The sequence below is a fragment of the Thermobia domestica genome, chromosome 3 (genome assembly GCF_964235325.1).
Source record: "Thermobia domestica chromosome 3, izTheDome1.hap1.1, whole genome shotgun sequence".
NCBI classification, from domain to species: Eukaryota; Metazoa; Arthropoda; class Insecta; order Zygentoma; family Lepismatidae; genus Thermobia; species Thermobia domestica.
In genome coordinates, this window is record NC_137456.1 from 218391260 (window position 1) to 218419029 (window position 27770).

The following is a 27770-nucleotide window of genomic DNA, read 5'->3' on the forward strand; positions in this document are numbered from 1 at the left end:
GAATTATTGTTGTTCAAAATAAGTTTACGGTTTTCACTGTCCAAAACCACTTGAAATTTTGCAAAGAAAGGTGATCCCAGTAACAGTCCAGCCTTCATATCTTTAACAATAAAGAACGGGACATCAAATAAATTTCCTTGAATATTAAGGGTTAACTCTAATAAACCCTTAACTGAGAAGTCATCTTTCCCAGCAAAAGCATTCAAGTGGATTCTGGGTGTAGGTTTTAACTTCGCCGACCGAAAAGAATTTTGTAATCTCGTCCAAATGTTATAAATTAATAAATTTAGCTCAGCTCCAGTATGCAATATACATTTTATTTGCATCCCCCCACTTCACAGTTTACTGAAGGGGAAGGAAAAATCTCATAGTCATGGTGAGTAGTATCCTCTTCTTCTTCCTTTAAAACAAAATAAGTTACTAGCTTAAAAGGAGTTATTTCTAAATTTCCTCGACAGCTGGTAAGCGAATAATCTGTATCACAAGTCTTATCGAAATTTTTATATGGGGAGAGAAGTTTTGTTGAGCAGTCATCGTCTCCCCTTAAAGGTGACTGCTCAACCTGTTTTCCGAAGCCTGACAATTGTTAGTCGAAACGGAAGGACTACTAGTGTTCATTGCTTCAACACTCACAGAGGGATAAGGCGGATGTAAAGAAGAGGTGACTGACGTCATCACTGGAATGTCAGAAGGGAAAGGAGAACTCACAATAGGTACAGGAGGACCTTGCACAAATGGTGGTTTGATATTATACATCCCTGGTTTGATGTATGGCAGCGGTATATTTCCATACATCATAGGTGAAGTTTGAATTTCCGAAACAGGTTGATTTTTCTTAATTTCGTTTCCTCCCCAACTTCTCTTAAATTTTCGATTACTCTTCCAGTTCCGGCGTTGTACATTTCCAGTTCCATTTCTAAATAATTGATTATTTGAAAGAGTTTCTTTTACAGAACTTTCGACGTTCATCGGATCTGTTTGCACCGCATTATCTATACTAGCTCTTTTTCTTTGATTGACAAAGGTTTGTCTCACATTCGGTTGTTTCCTGATTTGGAATTTTGGACCACTGTGACTATCAAGCTGGCTGTTAGGACTACATTCCAGTTCGGCTATTCTAAGAATCAAATCTTGGACATTACTAACCGACCCTAACTTCAGAATTTTTGATTCCTCTGTAGGTAAACATTCTTAAATCAGATCTTTTAGCTCTTGATCCTATGGCACAGTCACAGTAGAATTATATGTTTCTACGATATAACGGACGAAGTCCAGCAATGAAGAATATTTTGTGCGATCATATCTCAACGAATAGAGACGACGTTTCTGTGCCCTCTCCATCCGTTCAGATATATATTGCAGTTTGAAGAACTTAACAAAATCTTGAAAGGTTTTTATTTGGTTCGCAACACTTCGATACCAAATCTTTGCAGATTTTTCCAAACGTCTCGCTATTATATATATTCGATCTTGCTCGGTAAGAACATACATGTTCATCGTTTGGATTAAGTCATCCAAGAAAATTTGCGCAGTTCCTTGTGTCATGTTCCCATCAAATTTTGGAAAATGATGTAATTCCTTTAAATAAGAGCCAGCACATCGCTTTTGTGACGGGCTATTTCCCCAATGTATATTTCCTGCGAGTAACTCCGAAAGGGGTTCGCAACTCACATTACTGCAATTTAAAACAGGAGGTTCATTTCGATAGTTTTTATTTCTATAACGTTTTCTCTTATCATTCCGGTGACCATTCCCTTCTTCCTCCGAATCGGTGGAAGAAGAAAATCTCCTACGTGAAGGTGTATCATTAATTCGCGATCCATCTAAATTATATATTTTGGTTTCATTATTGTCGCCCTCCGAAACATCAATTTCGAATCTATCTTTCTGAAATATTTTATCCCGACTACTATTATTATTAGCGGATGATTCTTCTTGTCTAACTACCGTCTCGCGGAGAAGAGCTTCGCATTTATCTTGCGCTTCGGAAATTTGGGTTTTTACGGATTCCTTCAAATTTTCCATATTCTGCCTACACTGGTCCCGGTTATGTCTATAAGCCTCAATTACATCTCGTTCGAGCACCTTTACCATATTAACAGTGGCCTCGTTAAGTTCGCGCAATTTCCGGCTATCGTCAGCTTGTTGCTCTTTTACAACTTTAACTTCTTTTTGACAGTCCATATTCACTTTACTTATTTCTACTCTTAAGTCAGACATTTCTTTCACTACAGATTCAATTTTTACATCGAGGTTTTCGTTAGTTTCCGTTAATCCTAATTTTATATTGTCTACATCTGTTTTAACAGTATTAACATCAGTTACAATATCACTCAATTCTTTGGAAAAACTAGTCTGAAGCTCACTTATACTTTCCATACATTGATTCTTTGTATCACTAATTTCTAATCTAACCTGTCCTAAATCATGAGTTAATTCTGTTTTCATATTACTCAAAGATTCCTTAAGTGAAGACATATCATTAGACATTTTTAGCATTTCTGATTTTAATTCACACATATGTGCGGATAATTTAGTGTCAATTTTTGTTTCTAATCCGGTAATCACTGCCATCTTAGTGTCAATTTTTGTCTCTAATCCGGTAATCAGGGTCTTTAAAGTTTCCAAAAGTGGACCCCCACTAATTTCGATTGTCGGTACACTTTTTACTCCTCTATCCTCCTTATTAGCAGCACTTGCACCTTCACTAACTTCATCAATTGAATTTCTTTCTCTTTGTGCCTGACAGTTTAAACAATACCAGCTACCATCATTTTCTTTCAATATTTTAAGTTCTTCTGACGATAGTTGCACACAATTTGTATGGAACCAATTTCCACAACTTTCACAGTTTATTGATATATTATTATTAGAATCACCTGTACTCTCACAACAACTATGTTTCTCAGGTGCATGTCGATCTATACTCGACTTACTAAGACTCATATTTTTCATCATATCGGCCACACATCTCAAACATTCCCGAACAAAATCTCCACCAATGAGTAATTAACAGTATCTAATTTGCGAAAGCAACAGCCTTATAAAATCTAAGAACGGTAGTACATATCTTAGTCATAACTATAAATATTATACAAATCCTAAAGCTGAAGGTCGCCAATTTTTGTAACGCTCTTTTCTAGGGATGAGAAAAGATTAAAAAAAAAAAAAACAGTTTCATATCGGTCTAAACCGAAATATTAGAATGGTCAAACCACATAAATACTACAAACGACGGATGTATTTATAAAACTATTTTCGTGGTTTATATCCAACGCATTCTGACTCATCTTCCAGAGTTCTTCTAAGGTAGTACCCGCACGTTAGAACTTATAAAGCATTATTTGTTTACGTACGCTCAACTGCCATGATTATTTGATTTAACTTGTTTATAAGGCTAAATTATGTAGTCCCACTTTATATATACATATATAGTCAGCGATCTCGTTTATTATTTTTCAGGTAACGACATACAGGAGAGAAAAAAAAAGAGATTTTGACATTATTAGCAATATAGCTTACATCAAATGTCATCTGATTTAAAAAAAATGTATATATACATATATCCAACAACATAATTATAAGATTAGAAAAAAAAATAAATCTGTATTCTTTTGACAGTAAAATAAAATTATACAGTTCATGTTATCTGTTTTGTTTCTATAAGTACCTCATTATAGTATCACATAAAGCGAGCTTTGATGCTATCCTAGACTGATTGACAATCATTTAAACGCAAGCTAAATATGGCACATTGCAATGTAAATAGAAAAATACAGTACATTGTAATTCTCCTTCTTTCACAAGATCCTTATTTCATGATTCCTCATGACTATGCGATTAACAATTATGCTGTCTTTATCAAAGCTATGGGTTTATATGAGCGACTATTCATCCTCTATTGTGTTCCACCATTTTATATTCTTTCTCACACTCATTATAAAAGAAAAATAGTGGCAGATATGAGGAATCACCACTCTATGTACGGCCATAACGTTGAATCTCTCAACTTAGCCTCAAAACCCAAAATAATGAAGAAATGCAAACGTGAACTATATACAAATGAAACATGCATGCACTACAAAAAAAAATCTACCAGACAGCACTAGTGACACATATTGTTTTGTTGGGAGAATTTCAAAACAGTTTCAAAATTGCAGTGCCAAGAAAAGAATCAATTCAACATAACAGATCAGTCTATCATGCACTAAGTCTATCAGTAAGTAAGTAAGTCAGTAAGTACAACAAGCTGATGCCGTGAGTACATCTACAAGTGAGGTAACGCTTTCATTATTAGGTGTCAGCAACCTGATCTCAATAGAATACAAAACAAAAATTATGATTAAGTTCCGTACTTGGATTTTCTTTTTGCATTTTATTTGCTTATCTCTACGGTTCAGACTATTTAGATAGTAGGAAACCTAACACTTGGCTTTATACATCGTTACCGTAGCAACAGAAACTGTTTATGATCGCTGTCATATTTCTCGATAATTCTGAGAGACTACATTAGTGGAGAGACAATTGCGGAATGTTTAAGATGTGTGGAGCCGCACACAGATTAACCTGACATTGTCATATTCGCCATTATTAACACACACAAATATTAGAACACTGTTATTCAAAAGTTACTTTGATAGGAAATTATTATTACGATGGTAGCGTGAAAGTCGCCATCTTGGTTTTTACTAATAGCTGCGAGTTCCTGACTGTCTATAAATTTAAAGAAAATTTGGGTTACCTGAATTCCACAAAGTTAACCGTCGTTAGCAATCTCTTGACACCACCAAACTCCACTCCTCTTTACGGGGTGACTTCTGGCCGCATCATGACGCTGCTCCCGACAATACAGGTTCACCATCCAGTTCCATGATTAACAAGGCGAACATTCAAAAGTGACGACTAATATCCACATAAGGTTGAATCTAATTTAGAATTGGAGCTTATCCTTTTATCTAAACACACCAGGTTAGTCCAAGAATGCCTAATTTCTTTTCACAGGTTAGCCAAAAGATCGTGCAATTTCGCATAATAAATTTCTAAAGATAAAAGCTCCAAGTCGTCACATTCTTTCTTAAAATAGCTGAATTCTTCTCTTCTTTTTTTTTCAAACAAAAGCGCAGCGTAATACTTGTAGTAATGTAAACAAATGAAAAGCAAATGAAAAGAAATGAATTATATAATATGTAACGTAGAGAAGAACTTCGTTTTCATATAAATTTCATTTAAGGTAGGCCTAAAATGTTTATACATATGTATTTACATTTCCATATAATGGCAAAATTTGTTCGTGAAGCTGCAGTTATTATCATAGGTTATATTTGAGAGTAAAAGGGTCATACACAATTTTTATTGCAATGAGTAGCGATGTTAAAATTTCAACTTCAATGTAATAATTATTTAATGAGATTTCTCTCCACTAACGAAGTCCTGCAGATATATTATACGCGGGTCAATAATATTTACCGAATATAAAACATATGTTACGTATTAATACTGAATTAATTTAAGTCGATGCCTAACTAGTTTCTAAATATAATCACATAGCCTACCGCGCAGGTAGAGAATACACATACCCAGACTATGGTGCAGATCAAAATTACTTAGGCCACGTATGGTATCAATATAAAATAATAACTATAATGAACGAATCATGGATAATAACAGACTAAACACAACTTAGTACTTTTAGGAATAAAGTACAACCTAACGCAAACTGAAATAAAGAAAATTCAAACACTACAGCAATAAGAAAAACAGAATGTAACGTTACCAGTGTACGTTACAATTTCATCTTTCCATCATATCATCCACAGTAATCCTACTGTACTAACAGGGAACCAACTGTCTTACATCAATGTCCCGCGTAGCCCCAGGGCGAGAAGATAACCTCACTTGTTCTTCTAACCTCACCTATGTGTTGTGATGTGTATTGCACATACTCATTACTTTCATACCACATAATCATTTCATATCTACCTTATGCTAATGTTTATGATCACAAGATCATAAAATCCAATGACCATTAAATGTTAATAAATAAATAAATAAATGGACAAATATCACTTATCCCAACAACAGTAGTCCATATTCCATTTTCCTGATTACCTCTTCCCGAGTCGAGGGCGTAACCCTTGGGTGGGGCTAGCTTTAGGCTAGCAAAAAAAAATACGAGTAAAGACACGTATTCAAATTTCAAAACTCGCTATATGGAGAAAACTCTGCTCAAAAACAACGCAATGCCGCCATATTAAAAAATCATAAGTCAACGCAACCTCTTAATAACGCTTCCACCAATCAAAGACCACAAATGCTAAAGCACAATTCTTCATACGTAAGTATGTACATATGGTAAGTATCATACGTTAATTAATTCAATAAGATAATTAGCTTTAAAATTCAATAAAAAAATATTGGTTGTTCCCCATTATAAAAGTGTAAGGTAAATTCGTAATTAAACTAATTAAAACTACAAGTAAAATTCGTAATTAAAAATAAGTTGCATTGTGCAGCACATTATGTATATGTAAATCATAAAAGATGGTAATTATAGATTAAACTCATTGCGCGAGACATTATGTATATGTAAATCATAAAAAATCGTAATTAGGGATTCATTTCATTGCGCGGAACATTATGTCATACGTAAATAACAAATACATATGTAAATCACATAAAAAATTAATTCATATTATCATTAACACCCCGTACTCTTTTATAACTTCAATTACATACACCATACTCGTTCATGACTTCAATTGCAAAAAGCTCATTGCGCTAGGTACAGTCTCATTACAGTAATTACCAAAAAGGAAAGATTTTTACGCCTTACCTACTCGCCTCATATATTTGATCTCTTGTGGGAGCGCCCCTAGATTGTAAGTGGGTGTCAATTGTAGTCGGATCAATCTACATTGCTATTGCATAATTAGGATTTCGATTTGTATAAGGTCACTTCCGGTTTTTAGGTCTTAAATGATAATGGAACTGTACATTAGGTTATAAAATTCCTTTTAAGAACGCCTTATATATCTGGTCTTTCGTAGTAGTGTCCCTAGATTCTAAGTGGGTGTCAATTATATAGAAATCTATGTAGATTATTACTGTATAAATTAGATTCCCATTTTTATAAGGTCACTTCCTCTTATTGGGTTTTAAATGATATGGGTGTTGGACCTAAAAGTATAAAATTATTTTTTAAAACACCTCGTATTTTCGGTCTCTTGTAATACCGACCCTAGATATTAAGTGGGTATAAATTATAGTGGGATCGGTGTAGATCATTATTACATAACTTGGATTTCGATTTCCATAAGGTCACTTCCGGTTTTTGTGTCTTAATTGGTATGGGAGCTGTACCTAAAAGTACAAATTTTTTCAAACACCTCGTATTTTCGGACTTATGTTCTACCGTACCTAGATTCTAGATGGTTATAAGTTATAGTAAGATCGATGTAGATTATGATTGCATAACTTGGATTTCGATTTCTATAAGGTCACTTCCTGTTTTTGTGTCTTAATTGGTATGGGAGCTGGACTTAAAAGTGTAAAATTATTTTTTAAAACACCTCGTGTTTTAGGTCTTTTGTTGTACCGCCCCTAGATTCTAGGTGGATATAAGTTATAGTGGGATCGACGGAGATCATTATTACACAACTTGGATTTCGATTTCTATAAGCTCACATCCGTTTTTTTTTTTGTCTTAATTGGTATGGGAGCTGCACTTAAATGTACTAAATTCTTTTTTAAAACACCTCATATTTTCGGTCTTTTGTTGTACCGTCTCTAGATTCTAGGTCCATATAAATTATAGTCGGATCGATGTAGATTATGATTGCATAACTTGGATTTCGATTTCTATAAGGTCATTTCCGGTTTTTGTGTCTTAATTGGTATGGTAGCTGCACTTAAATGTAGTAATTCATTTTTTAAAACATCTCGTATTTTCGGTCTATTGTTGTACTGTCCCTAGATTCTAGGTGGGTATAAATTATAGTGCGACCGATGTAGATCATTATTGGATAATTTGGATTTCGATTTCTGTAAGGCCACTTCCAGTTTTTGTGTCTTAACCCTTAGGAGCTCTTGGCTTTCTGGGCTATTTTTGAGACTTTCAGTCAAGCAGCTACTGCATCGTCACTATTTATCCTAGGATCATGGTTCATACCTCATTCTCTTTAGAATAGAGCTAACTTTCAAATGGTACCACTTGCATGCTCATACCATATACCAGAAGCGGGAAAAAATGTCAAAGTGAAAATTTCGGAGGGAAAATTTTTTTCTCGAACTTTGGCCCCCCCTGGACCCCCCTGTGTGATCGTAGCCATCTTAGAAAAATCTGATAAATAGAACTTGGTATACTGAATGTGTGTGCCAAATTTCAAGTTTCTATCTTGAATAGTAAGGGCGGGAGAATTTTTATCAAAAATTCCCACAATGCCCCAAATCACCATAAAACACTATGATCTCAGGGGAAAAAATTCCTGAGACATCCCTAATTACCCTAGGACTATAATCCGCCAATCATTCTCTTCAGAATAGAACTGTCTTTCAGGGGGTACCATTCACATGTCTCCATCATGTATCTAAGGCGGGAAATTCCTGAAAAAAGGGATTTTTGGGCAAAATTTCCCTTTTTTCAACTTTTGCCCCTCTGGATCCCCCCCCCCTGTTTTTACGCAGAAATGGAAAAAAAAACTTCTGGTAAATACTAGTCGGTGGACTGAATGTTTGTGCAAAATTTCAATCTTCTACGTGAAAAAATAGGCCCGCCAGAAAAAATTTCCCTACCATGCCCCACTTTTACCCTATACAGAAGTATATTTGGATAAAAATTCACTGAGACGGCCCTAATTACCCTAGAATAATAATTCGACCGTCGTTCTCTTCAGAATGGAACGGCCTTTCAGACGGTATGACTTACGTGGTCCTATCGTGTATGTGAGGCGGGAAAATGACCAAAAACGTGATTTTGGGGGTAAAATATCCCTTTTTTAACCCTTTGCCCCTCTGGTTCCCCCCTGTTTTAACACTGACATCGAAACAAAAAATTTGATAAATACTACTCGGCGGACTGAATGTTTGTGCACAATTTTAATCTTCTACGTTCAAAAATAAGCCCGCCAAAAATAATGAACATAGGCTTAAAAAGGGAAAAAATACATTTTAAGATTATGACGTCATCACCTCCCATGTCTGGACGCAGGACGGTCTGAAACCATACGTAATGTCTTCTACAATGTCTCTGGACTTGAAAAACAAAAAAAAAAAAAAAAAAGGACGAAAAAGCTCAAATAGAAGAGAAATAACGCAATGTACCATGAAAAACGCGTATGGTACAAAATGTACCAAAAGATCTCCAAAGGGTTAATTGGTATGGGAGCTGGACCTAAAAGTACATTTTTTTTAAAACACCTTGTATTTTCGTTCATTTGTTGTACCGCACCTAGATTCTAGATGGTTATAAGTTATAGCGTGATCGATGTAGATCATTATTGCATAACTTGGATTTCGATTTCTATAAGGTCACTTCCGGTTTTTGTGTCTTAATTCGTATGGGAGCTGCACTTAAATGTACTAAATTATTTTTTAAAACACCTCGTTTTTTCGGTTTTTTGTTGTACCGCCCCTAGATTCTAGGTGGATATAAGTTATAGTGGGATCGACGTAGATCATTATTACACAACTTGGATTTCGATTTCTATAAGGACACTTCCGGTTTTTGTGTCTTAATTGGTATGGTAGCTGCACTTAAATGTACTAAATCATTTTTTAAAACACCTCATATTTTCGGTCTTTTGTATTATCGTCACTAGATTCTAGGTGGGTATAAATTATAGTGAGATCGATGTAGATTATGATTGCATAACTTGTATTTCGATTTCTATAAGGTCACTTCCAGTTTTTGTGTCTTAATTGGTATGATAGCTGGACCTAAATGTGCAAATTTATTTTTTAAAACACCTCGTATTTTCGGTCTATCGTTTTACCGTCCCTAGATTCTAAGTCGGTATAAATTATAGTCGGGTCGATGTAGATTGTGATTGCATAATTTGGATTTTGATTTCTATAAGGTCACTTCCGGTTTTTGTGTCTTAATTGGGATGGGAGCTGGACCTAAAAGTGCAAAATTATTTTTTAAAACACCTCGTATTTTCGGTCTTTTGTAGTATCGTTCCTAGATTCTAAGTGGGCATAAATTATAGTGGGATCGATGTAGGTCATTGTTGAGTAACTTATATTTCGATTTCTTAAGGTCACTTCCGTTTTTTGTGTCTTAATTGGTATGATAGCTGGACCTAAAAGTGCAAAATTATTTTTTAAAACACCTCGTATTTTCGGTCTTTTGTTGTACCGTCCTTAGACTCTAAGTGGGTATAAATTATAGTGGATCGATGTAGATTATGATTGCATAACTTAGGTTTGGGTTTCTTTAAGGTCACTTCCGGTTTTTGTGTCTTAATTGGTATGGGAGCTGGACTTAAAAGTGCAATTTTTTTAAAACACCTCGTATTTTCGGACTTTTGTTGTACCGTCCCTAGATTCTAAGTTGGTGTAAATTATAGTGGGATCGATGTAGATTATGATTGCATAACTTGGATTTCGATTTCTATAACGTCACTTCCGGTTTTTGTGTCTTAATTGGTATGGGAGCTGGACCTAAAAGTGCAAAATTATTTTCTAAAACACCTCGTATATACTGCCTTTAATTGTACCGTCCCTAGATTTTAGGTGGGTATAAATTATAGTAGGATCGATGTAGATCACTATTACATAACTTGGGTTTCGGTTTCTATAAGGTCATTTCCGGTTTTTTTGTCTTAATTGGTATGAGAGCTGGACCTAAAAGTGCAAAATTATTTTTTAAAACACCTCGTATTTTCGGTCTTTTGTTGTACCCTCCCTAGACTCTCAGTAGGTATAAATTATAGTGGGATCGATGTTGATCACTATTGCATAAGTTGGGTTTGGGTTTCTATAAGGTGGCATAAATTATAGTAGGCATAAATTATAGTGGGATCGATGTAGATCATTATTGCTTAACTTAGATTTCGATTTTTATAAGGTCACTTCCGGTTTTTGTGTCTTAATTGGTATGATAGCTGGACCTAAAAGTGCAAAATTATTGTTTAAAACACCTCGTATTTTCGGTCTTTTGTTGTACCTTTCCTAGACTCTCAGTGGGTGTAAATTATAGTGGGATCGATGTTGATCACTATTGCATAAGTTGGGTTTGGGTTTCTATAAGGTGGCATAAATTATAGTAGGCATAAATTATAGTGGGATCGATGTAGATCATTATTGCTTAACTTAGATTTCGATTTTTATAAGGTCACTTCCGGTTTTTGTGTCTTAATTGGTATGATAGCTGGACCTAAAAGTGCAAAATTATTGTTTAAAACACCTCGTATTTTCGGTCTTTTGTTGTACCGTCCCTAGACTCTCAGTGGGTATAAATTATAGTGGGATCGATGTTGATCACTATTGCATAAGTTGGATTTGGGTTTCTATAAGGTGGCATAAATTATAGTAGGCATAAATTATAGTGGGATCGATGTAGATCATTATTGCTTAACTTAGATTTCGATTTTTATAAGGTCACATCCGGTTTTTGTGTCTTAATTGGTATGATAGCTGGACCTAAAAGTGCAAAATTATTTTTTAAAACACCTCGTATTTTCGGTCTTTTGTTGTACCGTCCCTAGACTCTAAGTGGGTATAAATTATAGTGGGATCGATGTAGATTATGATTGCATAACTTAGGTTTGGGTTTCTTTAAGGTCACTTCCGGTTTTTGTGTCTTAATTGGTATGAGAGCTGGACTTAAAAGTGCATTTTTTTTAAAACACCTCGTATTTTCGGACTTTTGTTGTACCGTCCCTAGATTCTAAGTTGGTATAAATTATAGTGGGATCGATGTAGATTATGATTGCATAACTTGGATTTCGATTTCTATAAGGTCACTTCCGGTTTTTGTCTTAATTGGTATGGGAGCCGGACCTAAAAGTACAAAATTATGTTTTAAAACACCTCGTATTTTCGGTCTTTTGTTGTACAGTACATAGATTCTAGATGGTTATACGTTATAGTGGGATCGATGTATATTATGATTGCATAACTTGGATTTCGATTTCTATAAGGTCACTACCGGTTTTTGTGTCTTAAATCTTATGGGAGCTGGACAAAAATTTCAAAATTATTTTTAAAACACTTCGTGTTTTCGGTCTTTTGTTGTACTCTCTTTAGATTCTGAGCGGTTGTCAATTATATAAGAATCTAGGTAGATTATTACTGTATAATTTAGATTTGGATTTGTATAAGGTCACTTCCGTTTCATGGGTTTTAAATGGAAAATTAGCTTAACCTTGGAACATATAATTACTTTTAAGAACACCTCGTATTTTTGGTCTTTCATGGTGACGTCCCCACATTCTAAGTAGGTTTATATTTTAGTGGTATTTATGTAGATTAATATTGGATAGTTATTGCTACGATTAATCAGCGGTCATTTCTGGTTTCGCTCTTGTTTTCAAAATTACTTTTTCATTGTGTTGTTTAATCTTCACCTTATATCTTGACCATTTTTGTACTGTACATATTGCAGTTTAGTTGATACATTTATAATTATTGAAGTATGCCATCTTTGTTTTTATTTGGTTTGTGTATATCGAATAATTAGTAGAACACTGTATGGTATTAAATTTCGTATGTTGCTGGCAACCCTGTTAACAGTTTGTATTTAACGTAGTAGATGTCTCCTAGGGTAACGGGAGTAATTATCTTCAAAAAATGGTTTCTTACAGGCGCATAAAACCCTTCGAACTTTATAAGTATAAAGAACATTTGGAATAATATTCATGAAACTCCGTTGAAAGCAGAAAATATCATGAGAATAATCAAAATTCGAACATTGAAGAACATAATTAACAGAAAATCAATAGGATACCCAAACCATATTTTTAACCCTGCTATAAAATGTATATCCTATATTTTTACTAATTCCTTACTCCCATGAAAGTAACCTGGTGAGGATATTCTCTCCAAATTTTTCAGACTGAAATCCTTTTATCTCGTACGATTTCGCCCCCTGACACAATATGGAAAAGCAAATGCTGTAAAATCCATAGACATGACCCTTCCGGGACTCAACCCGGGGCCTTCAAGCCGATGGTCTATCGCCGCAGACCGCTCGGCTTGGTATGAACGTGTACGTTTTTTTTTTTTTTTTTAGACCACTAGGCTAATCTGGGTGTACTGTCATGAGTTTGTTACACAAACGGGGCAACCACCATATAGGGGCACACACCCCGTGGGTATTGGAACAGATTCGTACATGGAGGTGTAGACTGACCCTAAGCATTCTTTCCTCCGATGTGTCGTTCAGCTCCCATGGCACTTTAAGTAGAGCTTACGTGCAGTAACCTATAAAATTTCAATCAAATACTTTCCGGTACTCTTAAAATTATTTGGTTCCAAGCTTTTTTTTTTTTTTTAATAATAATTGCAACAAATCTAAACATGCTAAAATGGAAAGTAGTTTTTGGATTGGTATGGATTAACACTGTGAAACCTAAAGGCTGGAATAGGCCTATATGAAATCAAAGTGTACACACACACACACACACACACACACACACATATATATATATATATATATATACCGACACTATAAAGCAAGTGGGCTGATAGTATACGGTAGTGTCGGGGATGGTGGCATCTTTACATCGAACACTTTGCTTGTCGTGTAAACATTATTTGAGATTAGTGTCTTCATCTTCGACGTACCTATGAGCAATTTACTGTATATTCGTGTATTGAAACTGGTGAAACAAATTTCAGTTTCAGAATGTTAAAAAAAAAAAAAAAAAAAAAAAGCCAGGGTTGAGAAGCCTCAGACAACTAACAGCAGAGATATATTATCTTGTAAACTATTTGTCCTTACCTTGTGAGCTTATTTGAATTTATTTTTAAGATCTTTAGGCAACTTTGGCCCACTCGGAATAGATGATGATGGGAAAATTAGTGGAATGAAGAAACTGATAGGATACAAGACAACTTCGAGAAAACAAACACACTCGATGTTTGTCCACCACAAAGCTCACATGGCACTTAGCGAGATCGAACGCACTACCACACACACCAGAGGTGAATGCTTCACGGTGTAGCTACCGTGACATTTCTTGTCTTGTGTGTTCTGGGTAATAAGTTAGTTGTATCTTGATTAGCATGGTGCAGTCTGCTACATTTTACTTTCGTTCCCATGGTATGCTGCTATATTTTTTAGGAGACAAGACGAGACAAACGAGACGATACGGGACAAAACATCTCGAGACGAGGCACGAGATGGAACAGCACATTTTTTCGAGAAAGAGAGACACGAGACGAGATATGCTTTGCACGAGACGAGACGAGACAGCCTGAAGTGTCGTCTCGTGGCAACACTACCCGGCCCGCTATACAGATTCCATAATTCTATTATCATTTAGGTGGGGACTTACTCGACTAAACAAGCTAAAGATGTCGACACAGACTCAGTGGCGTTTTAGCAGGTAGACCGGTAAGTCACGGGACTACCCAAAAATTATGAAAAATATATAAACGGTAAAAGACACAATAAAGAGTAAATATATTTTCTACTATTTATATTAACGGTAGATAATTATTTAACAAATAGCATCAACCACTACTGTAAAAGTAATTTCCTATTGTCATTAATTAATCAAATGTGTATATGTATATATAAGAGAGGGAGCGGGCCTACCCAAAATTAAAATCATAAAGCCACCCCTGCTCAGACTACGATTTAATGTTAATAAAGCATTATTACTAAGTTCCTCTAAATTTTTAAGAAATAATGCCTAAGTGTGTGCTTTTTTTTTTTTTTTTAACTAAGCAATAACATGATTTTGACAATATTTTCAAACCACCATATTTTCTGGTGAAATTCTAAAAGTCAGACTGTTCAAGAACGTAGCGGAAATTTGAATTAAATCATTGGCAGCACTTCTACCCCCAAACAGTGTTGCCAGATTAAGGTGCAAGTAGCGTTTTGGGCGATATTTAAGTGTCTTCGCTATCAAAATTTCAAATTGGGTGACACGCTACTTTTTGGCCTACTTTCAATTTTCTGGAGGCTATAACTCTTAAGAATGCGCTACTTTCTTATTTTCATATATGTAATCACAAATTACTACAGTTATAAACAATTGTTGAATTCATAAAATGCAATAAATCTTTGTTCGTTGAGTATTCTATTAACATGTTCGATACTAAGTTTAGTTTAATTCTTCTTTTAGGACTGTTTAATCTCAAGGTCTGGCAACACTAGACTTTCGTTAAATTCGCGCTGCTGATTATCACCGAACGTCTTGCTGTTGCAGTCAATCAATGTCTAGGCTTGATAGTTGTATGAACCTCTGTACACGTAAACATCACAAATTTAAGTGTTAGTATATTATCCATATTAACATAATGAATGAGTGGAGTTACAATATAAAACTTTTTAAATCCATGGCTGCCAGATAAAGAATTTAGCAAATATATTAAAGAAGTGGGGAATAACAGTGAAAAAAATACTGAAACGTTATAAACTGTATTTAAGAGCCCACCAAAATGACTTACGCAAACATGTCTCCTTGGAAATATGAAAGGCCGTCCATTTTATACTATCACCATCTGCCCAGTACATTGTACACTGCAGTTCTACTGCTCCTTACGCAGTATAAAATTTGCTATAACACACCAACGCCAACAGTCCGAAGTGGCGGTCGCCGCCTTACCGTTACCAACCCAGCCATCTGACGTATTTCCAACTCCAGGTACTTCCATTAAATCGATATAAGGATATATATAGATGGGCGTCTCTGGCGGGGGGACAAGGGGGACGCGTCACCCCAAATATTTTGAGTACGAGATAAATGGATCAAGGATGAAACTATTTAGATCTACATGAAGGAAGGAAAACAGAACAAATTAAAGTTATGTCTGTTCTTAAATATTAGGTTAATGTGATTCGAATGTCCACCTGACGTGCGTCACTTTCAAAGGTTTTTTTTTTTTTTTTTTTTTTTTTTTTAAAGTTATGCTTCTTGGTTAGTCAAAGTAGTCTCGGCTGCAGGCATACAATTTTTTCATTACTTAACCAGCAACAAGTGGTTTCCATGACAAGGAGACTGGAGAAGGGAAGGAAAGGATGTAAAGAAGGTTTATCTTCGAATTAAGAAGGAAAATCTACAAAGACAGGGACATATATAATAGAAGCGAAGGTGGCAAGAAGAATTTAAAAAAGATAGATAAATTTGAATATTATATAGGTTATAAGAGTAAATTTCATGAGAATACTGTAGAAGGGCAGCAAGGGACAACTAATATAACAATGTAGAAACTAAAGATAGAAATGAGTGTTTAATACGCTAATTGAAAAAATGAAATGAAATCTTTAAGTTTTACGTCCCGCGGATATGCAGGTTAGGCTAAAGGAGACGATGATGATGAGGAATGAATGAAATGGTGGAATGAAGAAAGTGGGAGGAAACGGGAGAACCCCGAGAAAACCCACGCACACGGCGTTTGTCCACCACAAAGTTCACTTGGCAGGGCCTGGGATCGAAGGCGGGACCCCAAGCACCAGAGGTGAACGCTCTACCACTGAGCCACCGCGGCCCAATACGCTAATTGAGTTTGAGGAAGTGAGGAGCCGGATGACAGCAAGAATAAACTATACATTTTGATTTTAGACATTAAAATGGAAAATGAAGTAAACGTGGATGGTTCATTGGACAAGTTCAAAAACATACAGCGAAGAGAAGAACAAAAAGGTAGATAATATACCTTTTGAGTTTATTAAAAATACAGAAGAATGAAAATCAAAACTTCGAAATTCGCAATCAAATGAAGTATCATCATAAGTCTTCTTTCAAAGAGTTAAGATTTTGTTAGCTAAAAAATCGAAATATATGAGGACTATAAAATTACATTGCTGTAAATGCGTTTAAGAACAGTGAGCAGGAATTCACCGGTAGGAATGTCAAGGTGAAGAAATTACCTAAGAACCATATTATGTATAAACTTATCATTTTTTACGGCAAGTAACCTACTACTAGTAGAAGAAAATTATGATGAGTTGTGTTGCCAAAGGTAGAAAGAGCGGATGCTATTCGTAAAGTAGACTTTCTCATAATTTTGACATAACTTTAGTTCGGGTCTACTAGTTTTCTAGTCTCCCCGTCCCCCCAATTTTAACATACCCCCCAACTTTTTTGAAGTGACTCATTAATGTATATAGTTTCATTTGGAAATACTAAATTTTGTATGCATTATTGGTTCATCGAATAAAAATGGTGCCATAAAATATTTGCTGTTCCGTGAGTACGTATTGGTTGTCTTCTCATGGAGTTAAGAAAGCTAAAGGAATTGCGTTTTAATTACCACGAAAAATGGCCCAAAGCTTAACCTATTGGAGCGCCAGAATTCGAGCGTACTTTCATTTCCTCTTACAAGGGCTCGATATGCTAGTCGGCCGCTTTGGAACTAATTGAAATAACATTTCGGAAAAAAGAAGTCCTTTACAAGTTATTCTTTAATTGCATAAAAGTCGACAGTTCCTAAAATGTCTTTTCTTCTTTCTACTGTAATAGTAAGGAATATTTTGATTTTATTTTTTTGAGTTTAACATCCCGTCCAGCAGCGAGACTATATGAGACGTGGACCTAATGATTAACGTGCAATCCGAACCACATGAGCTCCCGCCGGGAATTGGATCCGAGTCTTCCACGTCTTGTACGCTAACCACTTAGTCACGAAGGAGCTCAATAAGAACTATTAATTAAAAAGAGAGTAATAAGAAACAAATTCTACCTTTTTCTTTTCTTTTTTTTTCTTTTTTTTTTTTTTGCAGTGTAATATACGAGTTTAGGGATGTATATATACATTTTTTTATATACAATTAAATTTATTGAATTCAACATAATTCTAGGTTTTAGGATTATTTTGTATAACTGGAATATGGAGTGACTCTGCCTCATTATTCATTACTATGATTATTTGACTAAGATTGTCCTTTCTATTTGTTTTGGACGTTTGTTATTAAATAAGCCCCTAATCTGATCACACAATTTTCGAGACAGAATTTTAAAATGTTAATGAACAAGGAATCAAATCTGTTCTTACACCTTCGTTGAAGAATACAGAGGGCTAGTAACTACTTGTGTTCCTCTTGTCAATTTACTTAATAAAATATGAAACAAGATCTACGGTATTTTAACTGAAAAAGACAGTATCCTAATAGTTATACAACCTTTCGTCAAAGTGTTACAAGCAAGCAAGAAAACTAACACTGATATACAAATATCCAGATCATGCTTTGCCCGCCCAATTTTAACGTCCAACCGCCGCCACTGTATATATATATATATATATATATATATATATATATATATATATATATATATATATATATATATATATATATATGTGTGTGTGTGTGTGTGTGTGTGTGTGTTTGTGTGTGAAATTATTGAAAGTGTAGCCAGTATATAGCTGCAAAATAATTCATTTTTATGTTTGGGCTACAAAGAGTTCAAATCCCCTACTTTTAAAGCACAACCCTGCTACTTTTCAATCTTCATATCTGGCAACACCGCCCTCAAATAAAGACTATCTTTTCAGTGTACAAGAAAAAACAAGAGTTGTTTCGAAAATTTCTCCGTATCCTGGCTTTGTTTTGTAATTTATTAAAGCTTAAATCGTTACTTGTGTCTCAATATAATTCAAATCATCCATTGTCATTATATTTAGTTACGGAATTGGCAGTTCTGTTTATAAGCACTGAATACCACATAACCTTGAACAGAACACTAACAGCCCTTTCCAATTTGGCGGCGAACTGCCGCGCGCGGCGACGGCGAATTGCCGCGCAGGGTAGAAAGACATTGCAAGCAATTGAGCTTTTCATATATGCGCGGCGGTCGCCGCAAATTTTCGCGGCGAGGAAAAACAGCCGCCTCTCCCTGCTAGAAAGCGGCGCGGTAAATTGCCGCGTATAGCGAAGCGGGACATTGCAAGCAATGCAGCTCTTTACATATAGGCGGTGAATTGCCGCTTGGGTGTTGGGGGAGGTAGCAAGTGTTGCCAGGAAAGACTAGAGAGTGGTTGCGATAATATGGATGTGTTTGTGTTCTACGTATATATATATGTGTGTATGTGTATGTGGTTATGTTCTAGCTTAGAACACCTCGAGTGCTTTTAACAAAACTTGTTACATACAATATATGGGAAAAGATGACATGTAAAAATAATCGAAAACGACCGATACTACCGAAGTGTCGAATCGAAAGGTCGTTGATTAAAAAGAGTCCAAATCAATACAAATTATTTTTTCTATGTAATAGAAAATTACATAGATACTTCTATGTAATAGATGTATCCCGCCCTTGGGATAAATGTGCGGGCAGCGCTGGGCAAACGAGCTTCTTATTTTATAAATTTCTGGTACCCCAAAATTGAAATATGTACTATCAAATATTTCAACAATATTACATATTTTACAGTCTTTTGCTATATATTTATGTACTATTTTGCTATATATATATTCTATTACATAAAAATTCGTAATCCGTATTTTAGTAATAATACTGTAATGTACCTTAGCAAAGCAAGAGAGAATTCATTACGTGATATTTGATAAATATACCGTATTTTATATATTTTATAACTATCTTAACACATCTATGGTTGTAATTTCTTGAATAGTCCTTTGAATTCAGGGAGTAGAGCAGTGCTTTAAAGAGACTTGAGTTAATAGTCGGCGTATTTAGGGGGGTGTCTTCCGGGCTTAAGCCCCCCCCGAAATCTTACTTAGTATAGTAAAGTAAATGAAATATCTTGCAGAATTTTCACATTTCCAGGCAAAGCCCCCCCCCGAAAGTTAGCAAAGCCCCTCTCGAAACAAAATCGTAAATACGCCACTCGTCAGAATGCTTAAAACAAACGAATAAACCCAAACTATAATAATAATAATAATAATAATAATAATAATAATAATAATAATAATAATAATAATAATAATAATAATAATAATAATAATAATAATATACCAACAGACCAGCCTTGGGTTCAGTGATTGAGTGTTGACTTGGGATTCTGGGATAGATCTCAACCACCGACTATCCCGAAAGGACTTTATCCTGGTTTTCCCAGTCACAACAGATGAATATCGGGATGGTATTTTAAATATCCAGAACCTTGCCGCTATTTTGTTCAAGTCTATCAATTGTAGAAACAGTATAGAAAAATCTCTTTCAAGGTACCACTTCTCTTTAAAAAAGAAAAAAAAAATACTTTCTCTTACTTTTTTTTTTAAAATTTATTTACTTCTCTCTGTCTTAACAAGGCCAGTAGAAGACACTTTTTGCGTCTGTCCAAGGCGGCGAACTGCCGCGCGCGGCGACGGCGAATTGCCGCTCAGGGTAGAAAGACATTGCAAACAATTGAGCTTTTCATATATGCGCGGCGGTCGCCGCAAATTATCGCGGCGAGGAAAAACAGCCGCCTCCCCCTGCTAGAAAGCGGCGCGGCAAATTGCCGCGTACAGCCAAGCGGGACATTGCAAGCAATGAAGCTCTTTACATATAGGCGGCGAAATGCCGCTTGGGTGTTGGAGGAGGGAGCAAGTGTTGCCAGGAAAGAGTAGAGAGTGATTGCGATAATTTGTATGTGTGTGTGTTTTACGTATATATATGTGTGTGTTTGTATATTTATGTATATTTTTATGTTCTAGCTTAGGATACCTCGAGTGATTTAACCAAACATGTTACATACAATATATGGGAAAAGATGACATGTAAAAATAATTAAAAACGACCGATACTACCGAAGTGTCGAATCCAAAGATCATTGATTAAAAAGAGTCCAAATCAATACAAATTATTTTTTTCTATGTAATAGAAGATTGGGATAAATGTGTAGGTAGCGCTGGGCAGACAAGCTTTTAATTTTATAAATTTCTGGTACCCCAAATTGAAATATGTATTATCAAATATTTGAACAATATTGCATATTTTACAGCTTTTGCTATACATTTATGTACTATTTTGCTATATATATATTTATTACATAAAAATTCGTAATCCGGATTTTAGTAATAATACTGTACCTTAGCAATGTACCTTAGGATTACCTTGATTACGTCATATTTGATAAATATACCGTATTTTATATAACTCTTAACACTTCTATTGGTGTAATTCAGGGGCGTCATTTCAGACTTCGCTTGGGGGGGCAAGAGCACTACCGAGATAAGACTTTCACGTTTTGTACTAATATATTAGTATACAATTGATTAAGTATATGTATTCCTCAAACTCTTGGGGGGGCAATTGCCCCCTCCTGCCCCCCCCTAAATGACGCCCCTGGTGTAATTCCTTGAATAGTCCCTTGAATTCAAGGATTAGACCAGTGCTTAAAGAGACTCGAGTCAATAATCGGAACGCTTAAAACAAACGAATAAACCCGAAATACTATAACTAATAATAATAATAAGAAGAAGAATAAGAATAACAATAAGAATAAGAATACCTACAGACCAGCCTTGGGCTCAGTGGTTGAGTGTTGACTTGAGATTCTGGGATAGATCTCAATCACCGACTGTTCTTAGACTTTATTCTAGTTTTCCCAGTCACAATAGTTGAATATCGGGATGGTATTTTAAATATCCAGACCTGGCCGCTATTTTGCTCAAGTCTATCAATTGTGAAAACAATATAGAAAAATCTCCTTCAAGATACCACTTCTAAAAAAAAAAAAAAAAAAAAAAAAAAAAAAAAAAAAAGGTAAACGTTTTTTTATTAGTATTATTTTTATTTCTCTCTGTCTTAACAAGGCGAGTAGAAGACACTTTTCGCGTCTGTCCATTGCAACCACCATAACACGATAAGAGTCACAAGGTTTTGTTTCTTCAATTGCACAGCAACCCTGCTCGCATATTTTTCATCCGCGGCAAAGAGCCGCGTATTATACAAGGGTATACTTCTCACGCGGCAAACTGCCGCGAGCAGCGACGGCAAATAGCCGCCTAAATGTGAAAGAAGCGTAGATAGCAGCAACGTACCACGTGACCCCTCTCCCTCCCAAGCTTTAGCAGCGTCCTCTAATGGTGCAACACGCACGTACAATCGTCGGGAGTTTCCCGACCCGATATCGTCAGTGAATAAAGGAGGTTATGGATGTGAATGAGTGAGTTAAGTATTGGGAGCGACGTAATTGTTTTTGTGTGTGGTCTTTCGGAAGGGATTCAAATAATGATAAGTATTTACATTGTTAACAAATTGTGAATATCAGATAGAAACATGTCTGTGATTGGAATTGATTTTGGAAACGAATCGTGTCACATTGCTGCAGCGAGAGAGTGTGGGATTGAAATCCTTTCAAACGACTTTAGCCAACGAGCGACTCCGTAAGTATAAACTTTCAGGTATTTGTTATTGTGTTTCTTTCATTTATGTTACAATTTTATGTTCCTGGTACTGTATAAACAGTGGCGGCTTTAGCGGGTAGGCACGGGCCTAGCCAGAAATTTTGAAAAATATATAAACACTAAGGAGTAAATCATGGGCGGCGATTAGGGGGCCCCGCTTTTTTGAAATGACCCATTAATGTATATAATTTCATTTGGAAATATAAAGTTTTTGTATGTATTAATGGTTCATAGAATAAAAATGGTGCCATCAAATATTTGCCGTTCCGTGAGTACGTATTGGTTGTCTTCCCGTACAGTGAAGAAAGCTACATGAATTGCGTTTTAATTGCCACGAAAAATGGCCCAAAAATTAACCTATTGGAGTGCCACAATTCGAGTGTACTTTCATTTCTTCTTACAAGGGCTCGATATGTTAGTCAGTCGCTTTAGAACTAATTGAGATAACATTTCAAAAATAAATAAATAAATAAATAAATAAATAAATAAAAATAAAAAAATAAAAGTTCTTCACAAACAGTGTTTCTTTCAGAAACAATGTTCTGGGGCGCACAATCAGTATTCCGGGGGGAGCACTGCATGTACTATTCTATTTATTATTATATTTTAGACGTATCATTTTGGTCTCCTTCGGGGGTGGGATACTCAGAGCTTCGGGGGGCAGTGCCTCCCAAAAGCATGTCTGGAAGAAACTCTGTTCACAAATTATTCTTTAATTGCACAAAAATTGACAGTTCCTAAAATGTATTTTCTTCTTTCTAATGGTAACGAATATTTTGATTTGATTTTTTTTGAGTTTAACATCCCGTTCAGCAGTAAGGCTATATGAGACCTGGACCTACTGATTAACATGGAATACAAACCACATGAGCTCTCGCCAGGAATCGAACCCGGGTCTCCCACGTCAAAGGTGCGACATTGTTTTGCAGTGTAATATATGAATTTAGGGGTATACATACTGTATACAATTTTGTATATACAATTAAATTTAGTGAATTCAACATAATTCTAGGTTTTAGGATTATTTTGCATAACTGGAGTGTGGAGTGATTCTAAGTATTGTTGAGTTTTGATGTATTCCAAGAAAGTGAAAACTGTACATAATGGCAACGAACATTTTTCGGGAAGCTGCAAAAGTATTTCTTTAAATGTCGCAGCATATGCTTGTAGTATTTACTGTTTTTCTAAGAGTAATAACATGTAATAACATGCATGTAATTAAAAATATAAGTTGTTCATTAATTCCCAGTTTCAATATAACTTTTGCGAAACAAGCCTCATTTTTCATTACTGTTCGATTAATATTATCCTTTCTGTTTGTTTTGCGAATTTGTTATCAAATAAGCCCCTAATCTGGCCACACAATTTTCCAGACAGAATTTTAAAATATTCATGAGCAAGGAATCAAATCTCTTCTTACACCTTCGTTCTTTAAGAGTAAAAAGGGCTAGTATCTACTTGCGTTGCTCTTGTCAATTTACTTAGTAAAATATGAAACACGATATACAGTATTTTAACTGGAAAATACAGTATCCTAATAGTTATACAACCTTTCGTCAAACAAAATGTTAGAAGCAACCAAAAAACTAACATTGATATACAAATATTGAGATCATGTCTCTCCCCCCACTTTTGACGTCCAACCGCCGCCACTGGAGTAAATATATTTTCCAATATTTATATTAATAGTAGATAATTATTTAACGAATAGCGTCAACCACTACTATAAAAGTATTTTCATATTGCCATTAATCAATCAAATGTGTATTTTTTCTAACCCGAAGACGAGGAAGCAGCAGGCCCGTAGCCAGCCCAAAAATGTAGGGGAAGGGCCGTTATAAGTTAGGGGGGCCCGACCCAATCATGTTATAGTTCATCACCATATTATAGTTCATTTGCAAGCCTACCGTGAAAATTTTAGGGGGCAGTGAAAATTTCGGGGGCCCGGCGCCCCTAGCCCCCGTGGATACGGGCCTGGGGAGCAGGCCTACCTAAAGTTAAAGTCCTAAAGCCGCCCCTGCATATAAATCTATTTCTTGTGGGCTAAGTTACATTCTTGGATGACTTAGGTACAGATTCGTTTTAGGAGGAGGTAACTTTATGTTTACAACGTACAACGTCCGGACATATTTCAAGAAAACATTAAATACACCAACCAACTTGTGTTAGGTGGCCACTAAAAGCAAGAATGCATCATTGCATCCAACCTGCTTAAGAGAAGGGTAAACCTGATGGGTCCGTGTGTCAACGATGGTTGGTATGCGCGTGAATTAAGATAATATAAAAACATTAAGTTCATCATGAATTGCTTATAAATTACGATATGCTTATAACCGTGCCCTTTTTGTAACAGTGTTAAGGGCGTCAGACTTAAGTCCCTCGTATATAAAAGTGTGCCCAGCAAATTGTTCTTGGGGGTGGGGTGAACCAAAAGCCATATTTCAGAATATGCAAGAATTAACAACTCACCATAAATAGACTACACACGTATATTGTTATTATTTCCAGTCGAAACATGAATTTTGACACTAAGCAAAATAGATTCACAGGTTGTAAGGAATGTGCCAATAAACTATTCATAAGAATTTGTTTGACTTCGGCTTTATGTGTCAAAATAAGAAGTACGGACCAACGCTAAGGAAGGGCTCTATCATACGTGCACATTTGACGGGGTGGCAAGTTTCGAGGGATAGCAAAATCTGTCATAACTAAGTTTATTATTTAAAATAAGTATTTCTTGTTGGAAACAAATTTCGTGATGATGATAGTTAAATTTACTAAACTGACCTATTTAAATACAGGGGCGTCATTTAGGGGGACAGGGAGGGGCATTTACCCCTGAGTTAGAGATTTATATAGATTTTATCAATAGAATAGTAGTAAGTCAGTGAAAACGCGAAATTTTACTTATATCAAGGGGTCTTTCCCCCCCCCCTGAAGCCAAGTCTGCAATGACGCTACTGTTTAAATAAAACATTCATAGATCATGTTTAGGTTGCATTAGTTTGTTACATGGACATTATGCAAATGGTCAAACATATCCCAGTATGAATTGCAGATTGTTGTCAAATACAAGAACTCAATTCTCGAAAAGTAGCGAACACATATTCTATTCAGTTAGTTATCACAGTTTTGATATGAAAACTAGTAATGTTTTTGTCACAAACAAGTTCCTTACCATTGAAGGTGGAAACAAGTTTTTTAAATATATATTTTTTAACAGATGTAGAAGGAAAATCAAGAAATAAGGATAAAACATAAAAGAGCTAGTTTTACTGAAATTACAAACTGATATGCCTATATTGAGATTGAAAGCTTGACGTTGAATTCTATAAAAAGAAGTGTCATCTGTCCTCTGCAGGTTTGCTTGCTTTATCTTTCATTAGCATAATAGATTATTATTTGGAGGAAAAAAAAAGCAAGACACAACCAGACCTGCGTACACTTAGCCCTCCTCACCAGGTATGATCAACAATTTTTAACGTTTGATCAGCTTTACTAATATAAATATAAGCGATATTTAGTAGTGGGCTTACTACTCGCTAGCCTCCCCCCCTTCAAGCCAGGTTCGAAAATTTTTATGCCAAATTTTTGATCATCGTTTGATCAGGTTTGAGCAACAATTTTCATCGTCTGATCAACTTGTCTCGAAAATATCGTGAGTTGAGCCTAGTATCATGAGTGAGTATAGCCTAGTGAAACGTTTTTCAATTCCAAGTAAGCTGTTCCGTCTCGTAATTCCTCAAGAGAATTCTGTCTCAACTCATGTTACTGGTGTATATCTGACATCACGCCAGCTCTTTAATTTAATGTCTTTTTTCCCCTTGCCAATCGATACATAAGTGTTTATTTTCTCCCCTAGCCTCAATATGAGCCAACGAAGGTCGAAGGCAGTCCACCACATCCAGCAGATTAAACATTTGACAACGACAATCGTTGTGTCTTTTTTTAATCAGACTTGATCAGACATTTCCGGCGTTTGATCAATACCCCAAAGCCCAATAGTCATTTTTTAATTAGGAAGATTAATTCACGGCAGCATAATCATTTTTTTCCTTGCCAGTCGATACATCATCGTTTCTTTAGACCTTTTGCCGAGATGTAAGCCGACGAAGTAGGGGGGCCTAGCCACCCCACATACATCTGGTGACCAGGCCTATCATTAGTTCTTTCTTTATATCAGATTAGATCAGCCCTTTCCGATCACTGTCCCAAAACCAAAGTTGTCCATCTTTAGATTTTAAAATTGTGCTAAGCATCAGTGTCGGAAGTCTTATAGTACTGCTTTGTCTGTCTGTCCGTCTTTTCTTCTGTCCACAGTATCAGAGCAAAATTGGTAAGTGATATCGAGAGCGGTTCTTTTGTGATTGATGTAGCCAGGACCGGCCTTAGGTGGTGCGGGGCCCGATTGGGAAAATTTTGCGGGGCACTAGATTTACATATATCTTGCACCAAGGTCTGTAGAACCAATATATATAGTGCGCTCTCCCTACTTATCTAATGATTATACCCATTTCCCTTTATAACGTTTTTCCATCTGTAAAATGTTGTGGTGAAAACGCTCACCCTCTTCATTGCTTATAGCCATGGGCGCCCGCAGGGGAGAGCAGGGTGGGGCTCGGGCCCCCTTCTGGCTCACGAAAATGTATACGTAATATAGCAAACCACGTACATTAAATACCAGAAATACAAGATGTAATATAGCAACCACCCACCCAACCAGGTACATTCTAGGAACGTGCCATTTAAGTTCCATATGTATCGTTTACGTACCTGGTACTTGAGAAATGTACATTTCATATGCATAGCATGTGTCGCTAGGTATGTGCCTTTCGAGGAATTTCTGACACTTGAAAGGTACTTTTACATGCTTCACTGGAATGTGAGGAATGTGAATGGCACATACCCCATGTATCATGGCATGATTGTGCGTAAGTTGCTTCGTATTGCGACTAGGGTTGCCAATTTAGCCACTTTGTGACTAGATCTGGCCATTTTGAGAACGTCGTTAGTCACATAATTTCCAAAGAGCCAATAGTGGCTTTTTTAGCCATATGCTTTTCACTTCTATAGCCACTTTCTGAGTTTAGCCACATTTTAATATATTCTGTGTGTCATTTTGCAATTTTCTGACGTTTGATGCGTTCTCTAGGTTGTAACATTAAAATCCCACTGTCAGAATTGTCCTCATAAAATTAGCATTGATGGTTATATTGTGACATTACACAACAGAAAATGAAATGAAATGAAATCTTTGAGTTTTACGTCCCACGGTTATGCCGGTTAGGCTAAAGGAGAC

At 35.8% G+C, this 27770-nt stretch overlaps 1 protein-coding gene across 1 annotated transcript in view; it reads left to right on the forward strand.

Moving 5' to 3' along the window:
* Positions 1-22100: 22100 nt before the first annotated feature.
* The window catches only part of LOC145680968 (heat shock 70 kDa protein 4L-like), an 873295-nt gene continuing 867625 nt past the window's right edge, over positions 22101-27770 (forward strand). The window contains exon 1 of the mRNA XM_081752186.1: positions 22101-22450. Coding sequence (XP_081608312.1) covers positions 22344-22450 — 107 coding nt within the window. The 5' untranslated portion in view covers positions 22101-22343. The remainder of the gene's footprint in view (positions 22451-27770) is intronic.